We start from the raw sequence: 22,797 nt of genomic DNA, 5'->3' as shown, positions 1-22,797 counted from the left end.
TTTAATCAAACGGCTCCAGCTTCTCAGGTGTGACTGACGCTGGAATAATGTTGGTGTTTCTGACAAAAATGATTGGCAGGTGAAATGATGAAGCACAACAAGACAAGACCCCAGGATTCAGTGACAAACAGGACTTTTATTGTGAAGGGGGGGCGGGGGTTCACCTACAGTAACATCTGCACAGCTTACAGGGACGATTAGCTTTAAATTCCCTTTTCAAGTGAAACACGTTGAACGTAAAGTGCTCGTTCCCACAGGGAGGACACACCAATCAGAGAGGACTACAGCGCGGGGGGCGGGGCGGGGCAGGGCGGGAGATTCAGGATTCAGGCGAAGTTCTTCTTCAGGAAATTGATGAGGCCGTTGGTGGACGAGTCGTGGGAGGTGACCTCTGAGTCGTCCTTCAGCTCTGGCTCGATCTTCTTGGCCAGCTGTTTTCCCAGTTCAACTCTGCAGCAGGACATGAGCAGGAGACCAGGATTTAGGACGGACATCAGAGAGCCGGCTCTGTCCTGGTCTCTGTTGAGCTCAGAGTCGGACAGAACCGTCTGAAAGACGCTGATTTCAAATTTAAATCGTGCTGTTATTCAGGTTTAAATCTAACTCAAGCCTTTTCTGTCTCCATGACAACTGAGCATCATCCACCTGCTGAGGAAGACCGTGAGATGCAGCTGAAAGCTCCAGAAACTGCTGCTGCTCTATAGAAAGCTGCAGTGTGAAGCTTTACAGGTGTGTGCAGGTAAATCAGAGCCACTCACCCCCACTGGTCGTAGCTGTTGATGTCCCACATGACGCCCTGCACGAAGATCTTGTGCTCGTACATGGCTGAAAAACAGAGAACACGTCAGAGTGGGGGGACACGATTTACTGATCATCAGGACAAACGGTTTTACGCCTGAAGCTCGAGCTCAGTCGGGGACCAATCAACACGTTTACATCAGCTGTTAATGAGATTCTATCACTGTGACAGCTTCCTGTTTCCTCTGAGGTCATCAACGAACATCAGGACGAGAATCAAACTGTGGCATCAGGATGATGAACTGAGACAGACAGACAGAGACAGACAGACAGAGACAGACAGAGCCCAGTACTCACCAACCAGAGCTCCCAGCATGAACGGAGACAGCTTCTTGAAGACGATGGAGTTGCTGGGCTTGTTTCCCTGGAAAACCTGAGAAAGACAAAGGACGAAGACACCAGAGCGTGAGCGTTGACGAGCAGCGGGTCGACTCGGCGACCTTCTGCTGTGAGGTCCCAGCATGCAGCAGACATGACATGACGTGCAGTAGCAGTGAAGGAACCAGAGATTCGTGTCTGAGGGTTTTACTTTGTGAGGCAGCAGCTTCTCCACAGCGTCGCCCTTCATGCCGCCGGCCTCCAGCTCTTTACGCGCCTCGTCGGCGGTCTTTCCTTTCATCAGCGCTTCAGTCTGGGCCAGAAAGTTTGCCACCAGGATCTGGAAACAGAATCAGTGCGTCAGCATCCAGGAAGCTGCTCAGGCTTTCGAACAGATTCACCACATCATCGGCCGGGATCTGTGCTAGCTGCATTTACAGGACTCAGGCTCCTCCCCTGAGCTCACCTGGTGACAGTAAGCCAGGTTCAAGTTTCAGCCCAAACAAAGATGGAGTCTCTCACACGCTGCTGTTTTTCAAAGCTACGACACGTCACCATTCAAACGCTCAGCGGTTACACACAGTACGTGAACGCGTCAGTCTGAGTCAGGACGCACCAGGTCTGAAGAAACAGCGGTACAGTGGGCGTTACCTTGTGGTGGAGGTTGTCTCTGATTGGATGCTGAGACTGAGCAGGAATGAGGAAGTCAGCAGGAATCATACGGGTACCTGGAGACGACAGAACGAGTCAGTTAACCTTCACACGCCATTACACAGGACGATGCGTTCACAGGTTCACTGAGTGGAACCAGAGACACACACACTGTATGTGTCTCTGGAGGGAGGATCGCTGTGAACAGGTGAGTGTGTGTGAGTGTGTGAGTGTGTGTGTGTGAGTGTGTGTGTGTGTGTGTGTGTGTGTGTGTGTGGGGGACCTTGGTGGATGAGCTGGTAGAAGGCGTGCTGTCCGTTGGTCCCTGGCTCCCCCCACACGATGGGGCCGGTGTGATAGTTCACACGGGAGCCGTCTTTGGTGATGTACTTCCCGTTAGACTCCATGTCGCCCTGACGACAGGCAGAGAGACAAGCAGAGGGACAGGCAGGGACAGACAGAGACAGGCAGAGGGACAGGGAGAGACAGGCAGAGACAGGCAGAGAGACAGGCAGGGAGACAGGCAGAGAGACGGGCAGAGAGACGGGCAGAGAGACGGGCAGAGGGACAGGCAGAGACAGACAGGGAGACAGACAGAGGCAGAGAGAGAGGCAGTTCTCTGTTGGTCGTTGTAATACTGACAATAGCTGCACCAATGCTTCTGTTATGTCCCGCCCCTGCCCCCCCGGCCCCCTCCACCCCTCCCGCCCCTGAGCCTCGCTGACCTGTTGGAAGTAGGCGGCGAAGCGGTGCATGTACTGGTCGTAGGGCAGCATGGCGTGAGTCTCAGCCTGGAAGAAGTTGATGTACCAGACGCCCAGCAGGGCGAGCAGGACGGGCACATTGTGCTCCAGGGGCGTGCTGCGGAAGTGGTTGTCCTGCAAGAGGAGAGGACACCACGAGACAAGACATGAGTGTGGGGACAACATGAAAAAAGACAAACAAACAGCGTCACAAGTTCGCTGAGTAAAATTCACTTTAACAAATGTTCTTTACCATCCAGTGAGCTCCGGCCAGAAGCTGCTCGAAGTTTTCAAAGCCTGAAACACAGCAGAGGGGGTCAGAGGTCAAAGGTCAGAGGGTGACAGCAGTCCAGGATCTTTGAACAGCGATACGTGAGATAAAGACGTTTCTGCAAAGATCCAACTTCAAACAGTCATTCATGCATTCAGGAAGTGAAGCATGCAGGCGCAGCTCAGCACCTGTGACCTCACAGGAAGAGGAAGTCGCCTCTCTGACGCTGAGTTTTGTTTCATCCGTTTACAGAAAACAGACAAAACGTGTTCATCAATACATCACTGATCAATACTCAGCCCTGGACTGAGGAAAGGTCACGAGAGGTCGCAGCAGACCTACCTATGTGCAGAGCGATGGACAGACCGATGGCTGACCACAGCGAGTAACGACCTCCGACCCACTGAAACACGACATCACACAGTCACTCCACCAATCAGAGGCAAGACAGGAACAGTGGCAGCGACTCTGGAGTCCTCTGCTCAGGTTGTGTTAGTCGTTCAGTGGCAGGCAGGTGAGGTTACACAGAGCCTGCACCAAACTCCACCCACCTGCCACTGAGCGGGTGCTGTTACTAAGCCACGCCCACACACTGAACAGGTTTGCATTAGTACTTTACACATCATCATCATCATCATCTGTCAGCCCAGTGATCAGACAGACTTACGTCCCAGAACTCGAACATGTTCACTGTGTCGATGCCAAAATCCTGCACTTTGGCCTGAAGAGGAGAGAAGAGAGGAAACTCGTTAAGTGTCGGAGAGTCTGAGAGTCTGAGTGTCGGAGAGTCGGAGTGTCGAAGTGTCTGAGTGTCGTAGAGTCGGAGAGTCGGAGAGTCTGAGAGTCTGAGAGTCTGAGTGTCGGAGTGTCTGAGTGTCTGAGTGTCTGAGTGTCTGAGAGTCTGAGTGTCGGAGAGTCGGAGTGTCTGAGTGTCGGAGAGTCGGAGAGTCGGAGAGTCGGAGTGTCGGAGAGTCTGAGTGTCGGAGTGTCGGAGAGTCTGAGTGTCTGAGAGTCGGAGAGTCGGAGAGTCGGAGTGTCTGAGTGTTGGAGAGTCGTAGAGTCGGAGTGTCTGAGAGTCTGAGTGTCTGAGAGTCGGAGAGTCGGAGAGTCGGAGTGTCGGAGAGTCTGAGTGTCTGAGTGTCGGAGAGTCGTAGAGTCGGAGTGTCTGAGTGTTGGAGAGTCGTAGAGTCGGAGTGTCTGAGAGTCTGAGTGTCGTAGAGTCGTAGAGTCGGAGTGTCTGAGAGTCTGAGTGTCGGAGAGTCGGAGTGTCTGAGTGTCGGAGAGTCGTAGAGTCGGAGTGTCGGAGAGTCGCAGAGTCTGAGTGTCGGAGTGTCTGAGAGTCTGAGTGTCGGAGAGTCGGAGAGTCTGAGTGTCTGAGAGTCGGAGTGTCGGAGTGTCGGAGTGTCTGAGTGTCAGAGTGTCGGAGTGTCTGAGTGTCGGAGAGTCGTAGAGTCGGAGTGTCGGAGAGTCGTAGAGTCTGAGTGTCGGAGTGTCTGAGAGTCTGAGTGTCGGAGAGTCTGAGAGTCTGAGTGTCTGAGAGTCGGAGTGTCGGAGTGTCGGAGTGTCGGAGTGTCGGAGTGTCTGAGTGTCAGAGTGTCGGAGTGTCGGAGTGTCTGAGTGTCGGAGAGTCGTAGAGTCGGAGTGTCGGAGAGTCGTAGAGTCTGAGTGTCGGAGTGTCTGAGAGTCTGAGTGTCGGAGAGTCGGAGAGTCTGAGTGTCGGAGAGTCGGAGTGTCGGAGTGTCGGAGAGTCTGAGAGTCGGAGTGTCGGAGAGTCGGAGTGTCGGAGAGTCGGAGTGTCGGAGAGTCGGAGAGTCGGAGTGTCGGAGTGTCGGAGTGTCGGAGAGTCGGAGTGTCTGAGAGTCTGAGAGTCTGAGAGTCTGAGAGTCTGAGTGTCAGAGTGTCGGAGTGTCGGAGAGTCTGAGTGTCGTAGAGTCGGAGTGTCGGAGAGTCTGAGAGTCTGAGAGTCGGAGTGTCTGAGTGTCAGAGTGTCAGAGTGTCGGAGTGTCGGAGTGTCGGAGTGTCGTAGAGTTGTAGAGTCTGAGTGTCAGAGTGTCGGAGTGTCGGAGTGTCGGAGTGTCAGAGTGTCAGAGTGTCTGAGTGTCTGAGAGTCGGAGAGTCGGAGTGTCGGAGTGTCGGAGAGTCTGAGTGTCTGAGAGTCGGAGAGTCGGAGAGTCGGAGTGTCGGAGTGTCGGAGAGTCTGAGTGTCGGAGAGTCTGAGTGTCGGAGAGTCGTAGAGTCTGAGAGTCTGAGAGTCGGAGTGTCTGAGTGTCTGAGTGTCGGAGTGTCGGAGAGTCTGAGTGTCTGAGAGTCTGAGAGTCGTAGAGTCTGAGAGTCTGAGAGTCTGAGAGTCGGAGAGTCGGAGTGTCGGAGTGTCGGAGAGTCTGAGTGTCGGAGAGTCTGAGTGTCGTAGAGTCGTAGAGTCTGAGAGTCTGAGAGTCTGAGAGTCGGAGTGTCTGAGTGTCTGAGTGTCTGAGTGTCGGAGTGTCGGAGAGTCTGAGTGTCTGAGAGTCTGAGAGTCTGAGAGTCGGAGAGTCGGAGAGTCGGAGTGTCGGAGTGTCTGAGTGTCTGAGTGTCGGAGTGTCGGAGAGTCTGAGTGTCTGAGAGTCTGAGAGTCGTAGAGTCGTAGAGTCGTAGAGTCTGAGAGTCTGAGAGTCGGAGAGTCGGAGTGTCGGAGAGTCTGAGTGTCGGAGAGTCTGAGTGTCGTAGAGTCGTAGAGTCTGAGAGTCTGAGAGTCTGAGAGTCTGAGAGTCGGAGTGTCTGAGTGTCTGAGTGTCTGAGTGTCAGAGTGTCAGAGTGTCAGAGTGTCAGAGTGTCGGAGAGTCTGAGTGTCTGAGTGTCTGAGTGTCTGAGTGTCGGAGTGTCGGAGAGTCTGAGTGTCTGAGTGTCTGAGTGTCAGAGAGTCGGAGAGGCGGAGAGTCTGAGAAGAATAAAGACTCACCGCGTTGGTCGACAGAGCCACGAAGTGTTTGGCAACAGCAGATTTCTGGAAGGAAGAGAAAAACCAGGCAGCACGTTATCACACGCAGCTATGAACACGGACCACGACACTGAGCGCTGTGTTTTTAGCTGATTCAGAATGAAACTGCTGGTTTGGTTTGTTTGTTGGTTTGTTTGTTTGTTTGTTAATTTGTTTGGAACAAACCCACTCACATCCTTGGCTGCCTGCAGGAACCAGTCCCTGGCAGACTCTGCGTTGGTGATGGTCTCCTGGGTGGTGAATGTCTGTAAAAGGTCAAACGGCACAAAGTGAGTCCAGACGCACAACTGAGACAAACACATGGACTGTGAGACAGCAGGACTGAAACACACACACACACACACACACACACACACACACACACACACGCTGTGGTTTCCTGCTGCACCTGGCCAGAGTCTGCAGGGCGCAGCGACAGGTGTGTGTTACCTGGCCGAGCACCTGTCACCTGCTGCTCTCCAGGTAACAGCTCGGTGTGGCTGCTCCTGACTCTGCATCACTGTCTGAAAACACCCGTCTGGTTCTGATGGAGATCAGTGATCGCTGAGCTCAGCGATGAACACGCTGCATTTCCTGTGACTACTTCATAATAAAAGTCAACTCATGTTTCACCAGCTAAAAGCTTTTAATGTGAAGCTGCAGCAGCAGGAAATGTTGAATTAACAGTAACTTTGTCCTGGATTTTTTCCAGAGCGTCGCCTCAGACACAGACACAGCAGATAAACAGGACAGGCTCAGTCACCGCTGTGTTACTGTGTGTGTCTGTGTGTGTGTGTGTGTCTGTGTGTCTGTGTTACGGTGAGTGTGTGTGGTCACCTTGGAGGCGATGATGAAGAGCGTGGTCTCTGGGTTGAGCTGGGCGAGGGTCTTGGCCAGGTGAGTCCCGTCGATGTTGGAGACGAACCAAACGTTTGGCCCGCCGGCCGAGTACGGCTTCAGAGCCTCCGTCACCATCAGAGGGCCCTGAAGGCAACACGACAACACGCGGTCACAGCTGGTCACAGCCGGCTGACGTCAGACTCTGAAGGTAAAACTCAGGTGTTTGTCTCACACTCACCAGGTCGGAGCCTCCGATGCCGATGTTCACGACGTCAGTGATGCTTTTTCCACTGAAGCCTTTCCACTCGCCGCTGCGAACTTTCTGTAAACACAACACAAACAGTCTCACACTGTGGTGACAGCTGTTTCACACACACACACACACACACACGTGTGTTACGTACATGACAGAAGGCCTTCATCTTGTCCAGCACCCTGTTCACCTCTGGCATCACATCTTTACCGTCCACGTTGATCGGTGTGTTGGAGCGATTACGGAGAGCGATGTGGAGCACGGCCCGACCCTACACACACACACACACACACACACACGTTCATCAGTCATGAAAACAAATCATATTACTGTAAGTCCTGTGTGGACTGAGACAGGAGCGCGTGTTTGACACCGTCATATTAAAGGTAGAACGTGTGAGATCGGAGCTGATTGGCTGACAGATGCTGACAAACACCTGGATACAGTCTGAGCTCAGGCTGAGCAGGAAACAGCTGGAGCAGCTTCCTGCTCATCGGACACAACGTCCACTGCTTTTTGTCTTCTTGTCTGTGAGGTTCACTGTGTGCACGCATACACATCATCACAAAAATCAGTCACTAATGTTCTCCATTAATGTTCTAACCCTGGAGGAGAACATTACGTCCTGAACATTCCTGTTCTCCTCCTGGGGGAACAGGTAGAAGTTCCACTACAACCTGTGTGAGTCTGTGTGAGTCTGAGTGATGACAGTTACACGGTGAGAGGACGTCACTGTGATGATGTGATGTGTTTAGGTGCAGGACGCAGTGTCAGCATAAATCATTCTGCAGATTTCTTACTCTGATTTTTCCTTTTAGATCAAATGATAAACTGTCGTCACTGAGGAAGCTGTGTGTGTGTGTGTGTGTGTGTGTGTAGCTTCCTTGAATGACTAAGCAACATGTGCGCACACACACACACACACACACATACACAGACATGCCCAGTCACCATGAATCTGCAGCTGCTGAGAGTCTGCCAAGCCCCCGGCCCTCCCTCTCCCTCCCTCTCCCTCCCTCTCCCTCCCTCCCCAGGTTTTATTTATCATAGCAGGAAAAGCAAATTAATTCATGAGCTCTGGTTTCAGTCCATTTAAAGGAACAGTTCAACATTTAGATAAATCTTCTCTCTCTCTCTCTCTGAGAGTCACAGCCAGCAGCTGCTTAGCTTATCTTATCTTATCTTCATGCTTTCACTGAAGGAGCCGAATTCAATGCTCTCTCAGACTCTGAGAGCTGCAAACACCCTGAGTAAAGACACATGCAGCATGAATCACTCTGTTTCCTCGCAGCCTGGCAGCAAATGTTCTGAGGCCCAGTACCAGTCCACAGACCAGGGGTTGAGAACCGCAGCAGCACCTGACCCCGCCTTCTGTGGTGAAGGAGAGCGGGCTGCGGTCCGTACCTCGGTGAAGTTGATCTTCTCTCCGGAGAACATCTTCTCCCTGGCCTCCTCCACGCCCCTCGACTTGGCCTGTGAACATCAGATAAACGGTGAACAGACACATTCAGCATCGCATCAGTTCCTGCGGCTCAAACCTGAAACACCAGCTCGGGTTGGATTGTTACAGCAACGGCGTGCGAGTGTGTCAAAACTTTCTTTCTTCAGTAATCCTTCCTCCGTGCCGTGTTACCACATTCCCACACGTTAACATAACACGACAGCACAAAGCTCAAACACACAGAGCAGATATGACTTTACTCTTTCAAAATAAAGTGTTGCAATCTTCCTCTTTCATTGTATCCTTGAGCAACAGAGCTCAGACCAGAGCCCGTGTCTCTGTGCGGGACATCAGGCCGAACTGAGAAAACTCCTCAGAGCGACACGACTCGAAATGTATTATAGTGCCCTGTGGAGGCACAGGTGGACAGCTGTGGACAGCTGTGGACACCACTTTAGGGCAGGGCTCGTGGCACAGTTGTCAAAAAAAAAAGTTGGTGGTTGCTCAGACGTGGGCACAGAACCTGGCTCAGTACTTTAATCAGACAGGATCAGGACAGTCCTCTTTGTCCTGAAAGTTGGACCAAATGTTGCCTGATGAATACGAGCCCGGATCTGCCCCGTGTGACTCCGCCTACACCTGCAGTCAACAGCAGCACCTTTCCAAGTGTCACAGCTGATAAACATCTGGCAGGACCACGATCCTGTGTCTGTGTGGAGAGACTGGATTTAAGAGACGCTCGAACTGTGTTACTACGAGCTGAGGGACTTATGGATGGTTAGAGGAGACAGTTGCTGTGCAGGCTGTGTGTGTGTGTGTGTGTGTTGTTTAAAATAAAACACTGTCCACAGAGAGGTGTATTTTACCATGGCGAGCAGCATGGCCATCACGTCCTGGTTGATGAGGTTCTTGGAGTAGTCCAGCAGGATCTCTCCATCATCTGTCTCCAGGATGGTGCTGCCCAGCAGAGTCAGAGACACATGGACAACATAAAGACCATGAGGCAGCCAAAACTACCGATCAATGATCAATGAAACAATCAGTCAGCTGACAGGAAATCATTTAAGCAATTTCTCCTACAAACAAAGTCAAACATCTGGATTTCCAGCTTCAGTTTTCAGATTTTCTGTTTCCTGTCACAGTAAATGAAAGTGCTTGGTTTGGACAGAACATGTGATGGACATTCTTCAGACAGTCCAACAGGACAAACCCCGCAGGCTCTGCACTGGCCCCGGCTCCAGGTGAATTCTTCTGCAGTTTACGGCACAGAGCAGCGTTTCATCCTCAGGTCTGAGGAGCTAAGAACCAGAGACTACTTTTTATTTTTCACTGAAACTTTTACTGAAACGAACCAGGCTGAGTTTTCAGTGGCTGCAGTTCTGTCGGAGACCGCTGCAGGATCACGGACATCCTCATGCAGTGGAAGCGCACACGGTACTGAGTGTTACACAACACCTTCCCCGGACTCCTGATCGGCTCGTGCACGATCAAACTATGGTTGAACACACACTGATGAACACACACCTGCTGCTCAGTAATAATCAGACCGCTGTGAATAATAACGCGCTGATCTGAGCTGTGAGTGAGTCGGATCTCCGGTTCTCGGTCTGCAGAACCGTTCAGAGTTTACACCGCGGCCCCGGGCTCTGTGAGATGTGCCGGATCGCACGTAGCCTCCGTGAGTCAGCGCTGCGGGCAGACATCCGCCTTCACCCCGACTCATTTCCACCTTCACCCCGTGCTCGTGTCTCAGCCAGCGGCTGCTGCTTCTGATCGTGGAGCCGTTGCGCGGTAGCTACGTGCTGTGGTTTAGACTGAGAACGGCACAACAACAAGCGACGCCCATTATCGGACAGGGCACCAACAGGTTGACGGTGTTAGCCTCGGTTAGCCTGGCTGCAGGCAGGCTGGAGGCTCGACACATTACAACTCAAAGTGTGGAGAAACAGACGGATTAAAGGTGGAACTGTAGCCGAGAGCAGGTTCAAACTACCGCCGGGTTGAAACGCAGCTGACAGCAGCTTGTTCTGATCCGTCGGTGTAATACGGAAGGAGGGGTGCGGTTTAAGCTAGCGTTAGCCACGTTATCCATCACACGTTGTCACATCAGACATGAACACGGTAAATAAAGCGCCACTTTCATTCACGCTGCTCTGGTTCAATGTTTTAAATCACGAACAGATCATGTGTGAGACGGAAGTCCCACCAGAGCTGAGGCGACACGGCTGTCCGATCATGGATGCTGCGGCATTAGCACCCCAGCTAGCATCAGTCATGTTATCTCAGTGACCGTCGGTACTTTTAACAGGTTAACGACACACAGGTGAAGGTTTTCGCTGGCACGCGAGAGCAGGTGCGAACATTCGGCCGGGATCGTTTCAGGTCCGGAAACTCAGGCGGAGAAGAACCGACTGTCGGTCCCTTCCTGTCACCGGTGACCTTCATACAGGCAGAGGATCCGTGAAGCTGCCGCCGAGCGCGAGACGCACCGACAGTTACATCAAACTGACAAACAAACCGATCGATCGATGATCAAACGGGTCAGCTGATAGATAACCTGCTGGCTGAAGCTACAGCTGTGTGCTGCTGCGGTTTACGGTGAGCCCTGCAGGAGCGACAGGATGGAGGCTGAGGGTCTCACATGTCCCCCAGTCTCCATCATGTCCTCTGAAGCCTCTCTGTACATCCACCTGTCGCGTCACTGTCTCACCTGAAGCGGCTGAATCGGTCCTTGTCGCTGTCGAACATTTCCCTCATGTTGAGGCTCCCGGCGTTAGCCTTGTACCACTGCTCCAACTTCTGGTAGCTGGGGTCGTTGGTTAGAGCCATGGTGGTGGTGCTGGTGGTGCTGGTGATACTGGTGGTGCTGGTGGTTGCAGACAGCGGTCCCGGAGTTACTCTGGCCTCGGCGGTGGAGGACTGGTCCAGGTGCGGGCGTGCAGAGGATCAGATGAGGAGACGGTCCTGCTTCTGAGCTGACAGGGCCGCACACGGTCAGAGCGGCCTGCACCAATGACAGCGGGCCCCGCCCCAGCCCCATGACCCCGCCCCCGACACAGACCCCGCCCAGCGCGCGCCCCCCAGACCCAGTCTGAACTATGGCCGTCAAAGCCACAGAACTGTAGTCTCCAACCAAACAGCTGGATTCCACATCTGGCAGCAGCACAGAGGAGACACAGTCCGACACCGACCAATGAACAACCATTTATTATTTGCTCTGAATTAAAAGCTCAGTTCACTGAGGCCCGAGGAGGACGCGTCTTAAAGGAAGTCCCCCTGAGGACCTGAGCCCTGGACGGTGGCCCAGCCCTGCCTGAGGCTTCAGTGAGGTCTGATGAATTCAAACCCACGTCCTGTTAATGCAGACTTTTCTTTACATCTGAGGAACCACTGCTGTAATCAATCAATCAATCAATCAATCAATCAATCAGTCAGTCCATCAGTCCGTCCGTCCCAATGAACAACTGTCTGACATGTTCCCAGAAAACTGAGCGAAACCCTCTGCATGTCTGTTCTGGTGTGGACTCATGGAAAAGGTTCCGGATTCATGTGGACACATCACGTACCGTGAGACACTTTGAGTCACGTGATTGTGTGTGTGGATCCCACACAAACCTTCACGCGTGTGCTGGTCAGCTTTGACTGACGGGAAGCATCAGACGACTGATCACGTTTATAATGCTCATCTGTAATCAATGAAATCAATAAAATAAAAAAGTATCAATTCAAATTTAAATGATGCATTATGAAAAAAATGGTCATGAACAGTTCAGTTTCCTTCGTCTCTTTTAAAACTAATGAGTCGTTTTAAAGTCATTTCAGTTTCCACAGTCGTTCTTTGACTTTCAGAGAGTTTTCAGATGAAGTGCGGAGCAGCAGGTCGCTCTGCAGCTCTACTCCTCACATCATCTCCAACATGGATTAAACACCAAAATAAGAAACAGACATTTCTGCTAAATTAATCATTTTTATAAATGTTTTATTTTTCTTAGAGTTTCATATTGCATCATTTAAATGGTAATTTAATTAAGCAATTTATGTAGATTTATAAATGCATCCCTTTATGACGTGGTTAGAATTTGAGCCTGTAAAAGCCTGTTGGCCTGGTGACGCTCCACATCTGTCTGAGCCGCAGCTGGATGCAGGTTTTCTCGTTGTGTCCAACTCGAGTTTTCTCAAAGCTCCTTCACAACTCTCACGTTTATAAGTGTCTGAATGCAGAGAACAGCTTCTACAACTGTGTGGACACATATTCAACTCCATCTGTTCATCACCAACATCTTCCACAGTCAGAAGCACCTCAGTCCAACAGCAGCAGCGTAAAACACGACGTGTCTTTTCGTCTCTAATCTCTGACTTTAGCGAATGATTCTCCAGCTTTAAGGCAAATCAAGAAAAACTGGATTTCCTCTGAATGTCCTGGGCACTGTGAAGCACCTTAAAGGTGGCTTTGCTTGTCACAGTGACATCTCTTCACCATCGTTGAAGAGATGGAAGCTCTGCAAGCAGAGACTTGGGTCCATAAAGATCTTCATTTAACTTTTGCACATTTTAAACTGCTTCTTTTCAGAGCGGCTTCTGTCGAGGTCTGATCCCGTTTTTGTTTTTTAGCCTATTCACTGTGGGGGGAGTCAGTTATCATGACAACTTTACAGACTCTTTATTAGCAGAACAGAGTCTAAGAAAACAGCAACTCACCAACTTCAAAGTGCAACTCTTCACATTTCCTGCAAAATCAGATGGAGTTTGTAAGTGCCAGGCCGAGACGGTGTCAGATTATTCCGTCATACTTCACCACACCAATTCCTTCTCAACCTAAAAAATAAGTATGTATATTGCTAGGAAACTATGTTGCTACACCCAGAGAGCTAGCTCGGTTTTCTAGTCTTTTATTGTCTAGTTATAGTTGACATCAAGTCCTGCAGCTTTAGCGGGCTGTCGACCACCATGCAGCGCCACGGGACAGTTAGTGGCTTCAGGTTGAGTTAGTTTTTAAAGGTGAACGTGGAGTTTTACTGTAACAGGTGGATAAAATGAGACCTGTGAGCGTGTTACAGTCATAGATGCTCAGTTCAGAGCCGTGGAAATTAGTGTGTTTCATGACGCAGCCTGACAAACGACTACATGTACAAACGCTATGGAAGAATCATAAGATCTCTAACAGCTTCTCAGAAAAACGCCCTCAGCTGTGGAAGATTTAAAACGCCTGAATTATAACAAGTCAATCAAAGTAATGAAGCGAAAGCTGAGACACGCGGTGTTACACGTGTGTCCTTTGAATGTCTGCGGCTGAAGTGTCAGGATTCAGAGAAACTAGATGATAAAAGTAAATTTTTAGTTTCTGGTCTTTAGTAGGAGACAGATTGGATTTTCACCGAGTGTCCATCTGTCCACCTGAACCAAGCCACAGCTCCTCTCACCTGCTGTGTGTGTGCTGCCCCCTGCTGGACACCACTGAGACAAACACCACTCCACTGTGTTCCTGTGATTTGATTTTTATGTAAAAACAATTCACTGAGTTATTAAAGACAAAACGAGAAGTACTGTTAAATAAATAGATCAATGCTTTTCATTGATTTATGAGAAATTAAATGCAGACATGAAAAGGACACACATGTTACCTGTGCTCAGGTAGGGCTGCAGGCTACATTATTTCATTATTGATTAATGTGCTGAATATTCTTTCAGTTCATCTGTTCATTGTTTAGTGCATGAAACATCAAAGAGAGCTGAGCTGAGTTTGACCAAAGGTTCAAATACCAAAAACAATTCATTGACATGTGTAAGACGAAGAGAAGCAGGAAGTCCCGCCCTCTGAGCAGCTGGAATCACAACATCTGGCACAGATTCACTGTTGATCGACTAATCCATGAACTGGCTGTTCCAGCTGTGTAACAACGCAGAGTGCATTCAAACTGTTAGCACAGACATTTTAAATCTTCCATGTCCATATAAGCTTTAAGCTAAAAGCCAGTAAATAGAGATTTTACCCTCATCTACGAAGATTCAGCTGCAGCTCTAACTGTCACCTCAAAGTTCGAGTCACACGAGCAGCAGCGGCGCACGGACGAAGAAAGACACAGAAAAATACGTGGAAAAGATAAGAAAGCAAACGGAGTTTAAGCTATGATCCATCTGTGCCCCGGAGCCAGAAACACGAGCACAAAACCAGCAGAGTAAAACCACCGGGCTCCCTACACCGAAACTGGAGAGTGACACGGTGAATGAAGAAGACCATTATTCTCATTATCAATTAATCTGATCGATACGGCGTCAGAAAAGTGACAAAAGCCTGTCACAGTGTCCTCTGCACTGAATGTTTTGTCCACGACCCAAATATATTCAGCTGTTTTTACATTTAAGAACCAACGAAGCATTCTGACTGAAAAATTACTTTACGATTAGCTGATAACGAAAATAGCAGCAGACTGATTTTCCTCCGAGCTCCAGAGGAAACATCTCGGGTTTTATCAAACCTACGTGTAAGTAAACACTCAGCTGAAAAACAAAGCTGCAGCTGAAACGTGAGAAGATTTTAGGTGAGAGGCGAAAGTCAAGAGCACTGCGACTGAACACAGGTGTGAGAGGTGCGACAGGGAGCGGGCTGAGATCAGGGGAGGAAAGTCTATGTAACAGTAGAAAAATACATGTTAGAAAGGTGTGACTGAGACCCTGTGGCTGTGTGCTGAAGTTCCAGAATTACAGGATGTACTGTACCCACCTCCCCAGATAAAGCTATGTCAGTGAGCATCACAGTAACTCGTGTGTATTATCAAACACAGGTTTAGGAAAGGGGCCGGCAGATAAATCATCCCAAAACAAACCCACCCCTCTGAAATATGACATTTACACATAATCCTTTCAGCCACCTGGAAATTATTTTGTAGAGATCTGGGATTTTTAAAAAAATGGTTTTTGTGATAAACTGCGTTGTTGTTGTTGTTGTTTCCACCGTTGAAAGATATGGAAAGTTAGGTTGCATTCAAGCAGTCTACCCCAGTGCTGGTGACAAATTTACAACTAGTAGACAATCTTCATTATTTTAGTCGACAGAACTGTTTCCCACTGTGTGTGAAGAAGTTCCACCTCTCTGCAGGATCTTCCTCCCACTGGGACTACGCAGCCACTTTGTTGTCCTTCTGGAACAAATGGGAAAAAGGAAACAGACATTTAGAAAAAATAAACAGGAACATACTGTATTTATACATCAGATCTCATAAGTGTGTTGGCAGAAAGGATCCATCATCTAATGTCAAATATAAAACTGCTGCAGTAACATCTGAATGAACTTTTACCCTGTATGCTGATAAGTCGGCAAACTCCCGGCCGGCCTGGTTTCCTCTGTATCCTCCCCTGAAGCCGCCGCCTCCCTGCGGCGGCCCGAAGGATCCCCGGCTAGCTGGGCGCCCTCGGCCTCCACGGAAGCCCATGCCGCCGCGTCCACGGTAACCTCCGCGGCCTCGGCTCTGACGCAGAGGGATACCGAACGTTTCAGCGTTCATCCTCCTCTCCTCCGCCCAGGTCTGCCTCCGCTCCCTGCAGGAAGAGGTCACATAGAGCTGAACTGTCTCACTGTCCACCCAACACACCTCCATCTATCCACTGCACCTGGACGGAAACTGGCTTTTAGAGTCACATGACCAGAGCGACACTTACCGTGGGAAACCTGAGCCTCCAGACTTGTCATTTGCTTTCCTGAAGAAAAGAGGAGGGAAAACACCGTCATGTCACTGACTAAGGAATATTTTTCATGACGTTCTTGCAGCAGAGGATCATGACGTTTCACGTTTGTGAAATGATAAATGTGGTCATGTCTCCGTCGGCGTGCTCGCTGTCAGCGTGCCTCCCCTCCTGCTGACTCACAGACAGCGACTGCTCTTCGTACAGGTCAGCTCGTACCTGGTATCGTCACAGGAGATGTTGTCAAAGAAGGACTTGGACTTGTCGTAGTAGCAGTTGGGGCCGAGAGGGTCACACTCCTCCTCAGCATTGCCCTCGCTGTTCTGAGTTTCCACTCCGGAGTCGCCTTTGTCCTCTCCATTCACCGTCTTCTCTGACTTCTCAGTCTTCTCATCTGTGCACACGAGTGAAAATCCTGCGTCAGTGTTTCGCTCAGGTAAAACACAGAAATGTACTTTGTATAGTACTTTAACCTGAGTGAATGTACAAGAATGAACTTGGTGGAAAAAATACCTTTCAGCTTCAGCTTGCTCTGAAACTCCCGGTCGATCTCCTCCTTGTTGAACTGGGCGTTGGCGCTCTCAAAGTCAAAGTCTTTCTCGAACTTCATCGGTCCGTCTCGGCGAACGTTGAAGCGCCCTCTGCCGCGGTGACCGCCCCCTCGTCCGCGACGGTTAGCCAGCGCACCAGCAGCTGCTGAGTCACAGAAGGCAAGGCTACGTGAGCTGTGGTGATAAACGGGTGTGAAGAGGTAGTGTGGAACAAAACCAGCCAAAAAAAAACAAAAAACAAAAATCACATGGCAACACATGAGGAAGTAAACCAAGGCAAACACCCACTGCGGTGGAAGAGTTCTCAGTCTTTCTAAATGAGTCAGCAAAGAGCCAAGTGCAGATAAACAGCTTGGCTGCAGAGGTTAGCTTCATACACGTCCACTACAGAAATCACATTCACATCAAACATGGAGAAAATGCAGTAACTCATTCACTGACTAATCCACAGCACCACCACACCACAGACAGCATTCTCCGGTGTTCACCGAGCACGAAAACACGTCTGAAGACGAGGAGACGAGTCTCGCCGCCTCGAGTCCATTGACATGAACAGCATGTCAATCTGCACATGCGTCCACCAGCAAAGAAAAAACACGTCAGACAGGGATGATCGGGCTCGAGCGGCTGCAGAGGATGAGTGTACGGGCTCTGCTGCCCCAGAGAAAAGCTTGACAGGCATGCAGAGTCTGAATGGGCTGTTGAGGATGGTTTCAGAGCGTGGTGGTGGTGGTGGTGGTGGTTTAACCTGTGGAACGTTTACTGGTATCCCTGCCTTCACCTCGTGCCTGCTCAGACTCTGGTTTGGGGACTTTCTGGACGTCTGTGCCTGGAACAGCAGAGTCTTTTAGTCTTCCACAACAATGTCAACACTCGAGAGAAAACAGCCCTGGTGGCACTAGACTCCTACCTTCAGACAAAGGCACAACGCTTTCAAAAGTGGGATCTCTGGAACAAAATGTTAACAAATCACACAGAGGGCAAATGATTCTTTACTATGAGACTGTGGAGTTACATCTGTGCCTCATTCAGGAGAATCACGTGGGACATTCTGAGCACAGGATCAGATGTTTACAGCACGGGAACAGGGATGCATATCAGCCCTGATCTCCTGATCCAGTCCACAACTGAGTCAGTTCAACCACAGGTGAAAGTCTGCTCACCTGCTCAGTTTGTGACGACAGGACATCAGCCTGCAGACAGGGACGAGAGGGACGGACTGAACAGTCCACGATTCACAGCCACAGATAAAAGCTCTTCAAACACACACACAAACTTTTTGTTTGCTCAAATTAAATTACTCCTCACATGACAATAGCAAAATGTCATTAATGTGCTTACAAAAATCTTTGTCGGTGCTGAGAATGTCCCACAGCGTGCTGAGGAACGAGGCACAAACACAACTCCACATGTGACAACAGCACAGATCATAGCAGTGTGCTGGTCTCTGGCCTGAGGTCTCACCTGAGTGGCTAAAGATAGAGTGAGTAAGCCCTGCAGTGGGAGCCCTATCTACAGCAGTGATGTGAGAGGCGGAGATGGTTCGGGGTGCAGACCAGCCCTGGCTGCTGCGGCCTCCCCTCACAGTCTCACCCCTCCTTGCATCCAAGCCGTCCTGGTGCTGGACCTTCTGGCTGCTCTGCCCGGTGGTTGGGGGGGCTGTACGCCCATGGGTGGGGCTCCTACGCCCCAGGCCGGGGGCCGGGGCTGCGGTGGCAGAGGCCGGGGCCGACGGAGCTGTCTGGATCACCTGCTCCAGGGTGGGGCTCTTCCTCAAAGGATCCAGGCTGGGGCTGCTGCGGCCTGGACGAAAACCAGGACAGAGATCGGGGTTAGTGGTGCTCACTGCAGTCTGATCACAGTCATAAGTCAGCACGGACTGGACCACCAGCAGAACCCAGACAGAGGTAAGACATGCTGTCTGCTGGAAACACAGCCGGGCTCAACATCAAGCAGGAGCTGAACCTCAGGCTCAGGTGCTTTCCCACCTGAGCTGTTTGGGTCACTTCAAACAAACTCTGCTGCAGACCGTTAAATGTGAGTGAAGGTTTGCTGAGTGAATATGATCTGGGCCATAAAAGTTTAAAATCCTACAAAGACTCAGCTGGACTCAGAGTCTGCGGGCACCAAACGTGCAGGTTGCTGAGAGGAGCGTGCAGTTAGGGTTCTGGACATGAAGAAACTTTCAGTTTCAGTTTACTGCCATGCAGGCTTTGATAGTGGAGGCATTAAAGATGAACCTCTACACTCTCATTACTGTCACAACTAGAAAACACAGTGGATCAGAGAGACTGACAGTTCAAACGTGAGGAAGGAAAGAAGTTTAATCATCTCATGAGAAAATCTGTCAAACACAGCAAATCAAGTCAAGAACGCAAACATGCTCTGTCTGAGCAAATCCGATTTCTGGTAAGTGAAGTAGAGTTTTCACAGGCTGGTATAGAGTCTGACCCTTGTGTAACTGATGGAGCTCGGTGTGATTTAGTACCACCCCATGTGCTGAGTAAACACGGGTTTTTACCTTCAGTTACAAGGGTACCCAGAGACCGAGAGTCAGAGGGGAGAGCAGAGCCAACAGCACTGCTCTGAGACGGGGTCGAGGCTGTGCCTGTGTCGCTCACAAAGGAGGGAACTGATCGTCCTGTATGGGGAGGAACAGCAGGAATAGAGCACTGAGGGCAACAACACTCTGGGTTCCTTTAAAAACACTCAGCTGATCTGCAGCCCTGTGTACCAAAGGACCGTCTGTGGAAACTCAGCTGTGCCGATCGTCGTCAAACCATAACCTCGCCTGTTCGATGGTGGCGACTGACGAGACAAACGGAAGCTAAAATCTCTCAAACTACGAACCTGTACGACAGCGTGACTGCTAAACCTGAGCAGAGAGCAGGCCAGGGCTGCAACAATCACTCATGTCCCATAATCAGTTCTACACGCCGTCAGAAAACTGAAAAACATCTGGAATAATCTCTGTACAACAGACAGAAAGAGATATTTTTAGTTCAGATGCTGGAATGAATCGATTATCAAAACAGCTGCCAAACACTTTTCTGTTCAATCAACTAACTGATCAATAAGTCTCAGGTCAAAATGATGATGTATACTCTGCTCTTACAGCTTCACTTTATGGTGAAATAATAATAATGGGCGACTCTGTGGTGGACGGTTGAGCCACTGCCTTCGCCTCCAAACAGGAAAAACACATTTTACAGAACGGGCTGCGAAAAAACCTGACTTCCTGTTCAGGAATGGTAAAGCTGCCGCGGCCGTCTTTAATAAAAGTGCTGACTAAAGCTCCTGATGGAGACCTTTCATACTAGCAGCAACACGCGTACTCTTGCTACGCATCTTGTACTATGAAATCCACCATCCGATCAGTGAAGGTTATGAACAGTATTATATATCAACATAAAAATTTTAAATCAAAATTCTGTGATCGGCACAACCCTGGTCACCACTGAGTCTGCACCCCTTTTACTGAAACACCTGTAGAGGAGGAAGGGAAAGGCCTTGACTGTTTGAAGTCACGCTGATGCCATAAATCCGTCCCCCCTCGGTTTCTGTGGCATGATTTAAGTGGTACAAGAGCCACGGAGAGACCCTGAACCCTTGGATATCATGCCCATCTGAGCCCCTGCTCCCACAGTGTGTCGTTTACAGTCAGAGCCATGAAGGAGAAGGGTGGGTTTTAAACACGCAAGCGTTTTTCCTACCGACGCCGACGGCTCCAAACTGAGGGGAAACCAGAGGGCTGGTGCTGAACTGGTTGTAGGGTGGAACTGGGGCCCGGTTGAAGAGTCCGTAGGAACCAGCAGACTGGAACGGGGTCGGGGCAGCGGCGGCAGAAGACGAGGAGCCGGAGCCCATGGACGACTGAGGAAGAAGACACGCGGTTAATGTTATACCATGTTACACAAAAGCTTCAAATACAAACACTGAACCCACAATGTGTTTGGGTGAAACCGTACCTGGACAATCGCAGGGTCCTGAGGAAGAGAGCATGTCGGTTTGGGCGGCTCACACACAGTCAGGTCCTTGATGTCGCTGCCTCTGAAGATGATGTACTCGAAGGTGTCGTCTCGAGGAGGGATGGGTCTGTCGGTGGGGCGGTCCTCTGTGCCAAAGGACCGAACTGAGAGGGAGACAGCTTCTAGTCAGAACCACAGGTCAGAGGACATCATTTAACCGAGCACTGCTCCTTTTAGAAATCCGATTTGAACTCTTTGGTGCTCATTTGATACTGTCTCTGCCTTCTCAGCCGAAAACCAGGGAATATTTGGAATTTCTTCTTAGAAAATGAATCAAAAATCAATCGATTAGGACATTTAATACACACAGAAGAAAATGTGATTCAAAGAATGAAAGATAATGTAAACACCAGTAGGAACCATAAGGACGAGATCTATTTACACAGTGAATGAATTTACTGACATTTATATCACACTATTTCCCAGTTAAATATAACAGTAACTCTGAACAACATAATTATTCACAAACTGGACACGCAGCAGAGAACAGATGAATGAATCCATTTACACATTAGTCACTAATTTATGATCAACATATAAATTTTAAACAAGATTAGAGGCCTGAAACAACTGAGCTGGAACAAAAACCTTCAGTAGCTCTCAGTACTACCTGTTACAGGCTAGAGAAAATATTTAATACCTGTGTAAAAGAAACTTATGACTTTTTAATACCTGACAGTGAAATCGGTATTTTGAAAACATACAGACCTGCAGATTCTATGACACGTTAAAGACAGAGGATGAAAAAGATCGATCTAGAAAACAATCGATAATGAGAACGAGCTGGTGGTGCGCTGCACCGTCACCGCTGGCTGCTCATTACATTAGATAAACCACCGCTGAGGTTTCATAAATAGTTTACCGTCATAATCTGTTGTTGGTGAACAGGTTGAGGTGAGTGCGCACTCAGTGACGTCACGGGCTCAGGCTGGCTGCAGCAGGTGAGGCAGCTTCGTTAGCAGGTGAAACACTGAAAACTGTCCCGCCAACGTTACATAAACATTTTATGTCCCGTTTTAATTTAGTGACATTTCACTGCAGCTGACCGCCATGCTAACGTTAGCTGACTCATGTTACAGACACAGAAAATGTTAATGTGCCCACGTGCAGTTGTGTGATTTAAATGCAGCCGAATGCTGTCTTTAAGAGGCTGCTTTCGTCCTGCAATGTTCCGGACCTACACACTCTCCGTCTGGCTGACGTAACGTTGGTATTAGCGGGACTGACGCATCTCACCGTGCCGCTTTGGCTGTTAGCATGTTAGCCTACGTTAGCAGGCTGACGCTACACTCCTGGCTAACATAATTAATCTGTTTGGATCAAAACTGCGGGGTGCTTAACACCATCCGCCCGCAGTTGAGTCACATTTAACCGTTAATTATGAAAACAGAGTCTATTCAGAGTTTATTCTACCGCGGTAACCGATTTCAGCCAGTGCTACAGCAGCACCCGCCGGGAGCAGCGTCACCTTTAGCCAGTGCGACGGTGGAGTTCTCGGTGTCGATGGTGTACAGGATCCCTTCATAGCGAATCTCGGCCTTCGAAATGAGGCTGATTTTGCTGCCGAGGTAGGGCGTCCCGCCGCTCATGGTGTCTTCTACAGCTCGGCAATCCTGCCAGGAAACAGAACGGACGGTCCCTCGGAACCGTGTGGTTAACAGTACCGGCTAAACAGCAAACGTCTCAAACAGCGTTCCTCCTCGGGTTCACTGTTCCCCGCTACAACATGGCCACCACCTCCTCCATCGGATGGCTCTGAGCGCGGGGGCTAACGGGAACTCATAATCTCGCGAGGCTACGCGCCGCTGTAAAGTCCAGATCTGTGCAGAATAGAAGAGAAAACTAGACAATTTCCCTTTGGGAAATCGCGAGAGTGGTGCATTGCACTGCTAGTAATGTTGTGTGCTTCGCAAAACCCAGTATTGACACTATTGTGTGTGTGTGTCTGAATGTGTTTGTGTGCCTCTGTCAATATTGTGCGGTGCTTCTGCACTGCACAATATTGACTGTGTGTGTGTGTGTGTGTGTGTGTCTGTGTGTGTCTGTGTTTGTGTTTGTCTGTGTGTGCCTGAGTGGATCTGTGTCAATACTGGGTTGTGCTTCGCACAACCCAGTATTGACTATTGTGTGTGTGTGTATATGAGTCTGTGCGTGTGTCTGTGTTTGAGTGCCTCTGTCCTGTGTGTGCCTGTGTGCCTCTGTGCGTGAGTGGGTCTGTGTCAATACTGGGTTGTGCTTCGCACAACCCAGTATTGACTATTGTGTGT

General features: G+C 49.9%; 2 protein-coding genes across 14 annotated transcripts; both read right to left on the bottom strand.

Moving 5' to 3' along the window:
- Positions 1–116: 116 nt before the first annotated feature.
- Positions 117–11,269, bottom strand: gpia (glucose-6-phosphate isomerase a). Its single transcript, XM_041038801.1, has 18 exons — positions 10,982–11,269; positions 9,138–9,228; positions 8,235–8,303; positions 6,982–7,101; positions 6,816–6,899; positions 6,575–6,721; positions 5,932–6,003; positions 5,720–5,764; positions 3,449–3,502; positions 3,124–3,184; positions 2,764–2,807; positions 2,493–2,645; positions 2,051–2,180; positions 1,768–1,844; positions 1,328–1,456; positions 1,096–1,171; positions 759–825; positions 117–450 (listed from the first exon to the last, which is right to left on the bottom strand). The coding sequence occupies exons 1-18, from the start codon at positions 11,098–11,100 to the stop codon at positions 327–329; spliced, it is 1,662 nt and encodes a 553-aa protein (XP_040894735.1). The 5' UTR covers positions 11,101–11,269; the 3' UTR covers positions 117–326.
- Positions 11,270–12,909: 1,640 nt separating this feature from the next.
- On the bottom strand, positions 12,910–22,297 carry lsm14aa (LSM14A mRNA processing body assembly factor a). 13 transcript variants are annotated; one of them, XM_041038802.1, is made up of 11 exons: positions 21,999–22,297; positions 20,471–20,634; positions 20,216–20,375; positions 19,024–19,143; positions 17,967–18,305; positions 17,251–17,331; positions 16,465–16,647; positions 16,171–16,345; positions 15,928–15,966; positions 15,567–15,807; positions 12,910–15,410 (listed from the first exon to the last, which is right to left on the bottom strand). In XM_041038802.1, the coding sequence occupies exons 1-11, from the start codon at positions 22,117–22,119 to the stop codon at positions 15,387–15,389; spliced, it is 1,647 nt and encodes a 548-aa protein (XP_040894736.1). In that variant the 5' UTR covers positions 22,120–22,297; the 3' UTR covers positions 12,910–15,386. The 13 variants fall into 13 exon arrangements, with proteins under 13 accessions (XP_040894736.1, XP_040894738.1, XP_040894737.1 ...); XM_041038804.1 differs by having other exon boundaries at positions 12,910–15,407; XM_041038803.1 differs by having other exon boundaries at positions 16,465–16,644.
- Between the last annotated feature and the right edge of the window lie 500 nt (positions 22,298–22,797).

The sequence above is a fragment of the Toxotes jaculatrix genome, chromosome 5 (genome assembly GCF_017976425.1).
Source record: "Toxotes jaculatrix isolate fToxJac2 chromosome 5, fToxJac2.pri, whole genome shotgun sequence".
Taxonomy (NCBI): domain Eukaryota; kingdom Metazoa; phylum Chordata; class Actinopteri; family Toxotidae; genus Toxotes; species Toxotes jaculatrix.
Note: the sequence above shows the minus strand (reverse complement) of the source record. Positions and strands in the feature narration are given on the sequence as shown.

Excerpts from the sequence above, each read along its gene's own strand:
- gpia (XM_041038801.1), bottom strand. The coding sequence starts at position 11,100 with ATGGCTCTAACCAACGACCCCAGCTACCAGAAGTTGGAGCAGTGGTAC. Across the intron at positions 6,900-6,981 it reads AGATGAAGGCCTTCTGTCAT|AAAGTTCGCAGCGGCGAGTG; the intron begins GTACGTAACACA and ends TTGTGTTTACAG. Across the intron at positions 1,457-1,767 it reads GAGACAACCTCCACCACAAG|ATCCTGGTGGCAAACTTTCT; the intron begins GTAACGCCCACT and ends TTCTGTTTCCAG.
- lsm14aa (XM_041038802.1), bottom strand. The coding sequence starts at position 22,119 with ATGAGCGGCGGGACGCCCTACCTCGGCAGCAAAATCAGCCTCATTTCG. Across the intron at positions 19,144-20,215 it reads GTTTGGAGCCGTCGGCGTCG|GACGATCAGTTCCCTCCTTT; the intron begins GTAGGAAAAACG and ends CTCCCCATACAG. Across the intron at positions 16,346-16,464 it reads GAGCAAGCTGAAGCTGAAAG|ATGAGAAGACTGAGAAGTCA; the intron begins GTATTTTTTCCA and ends TCGTGTGCACAG.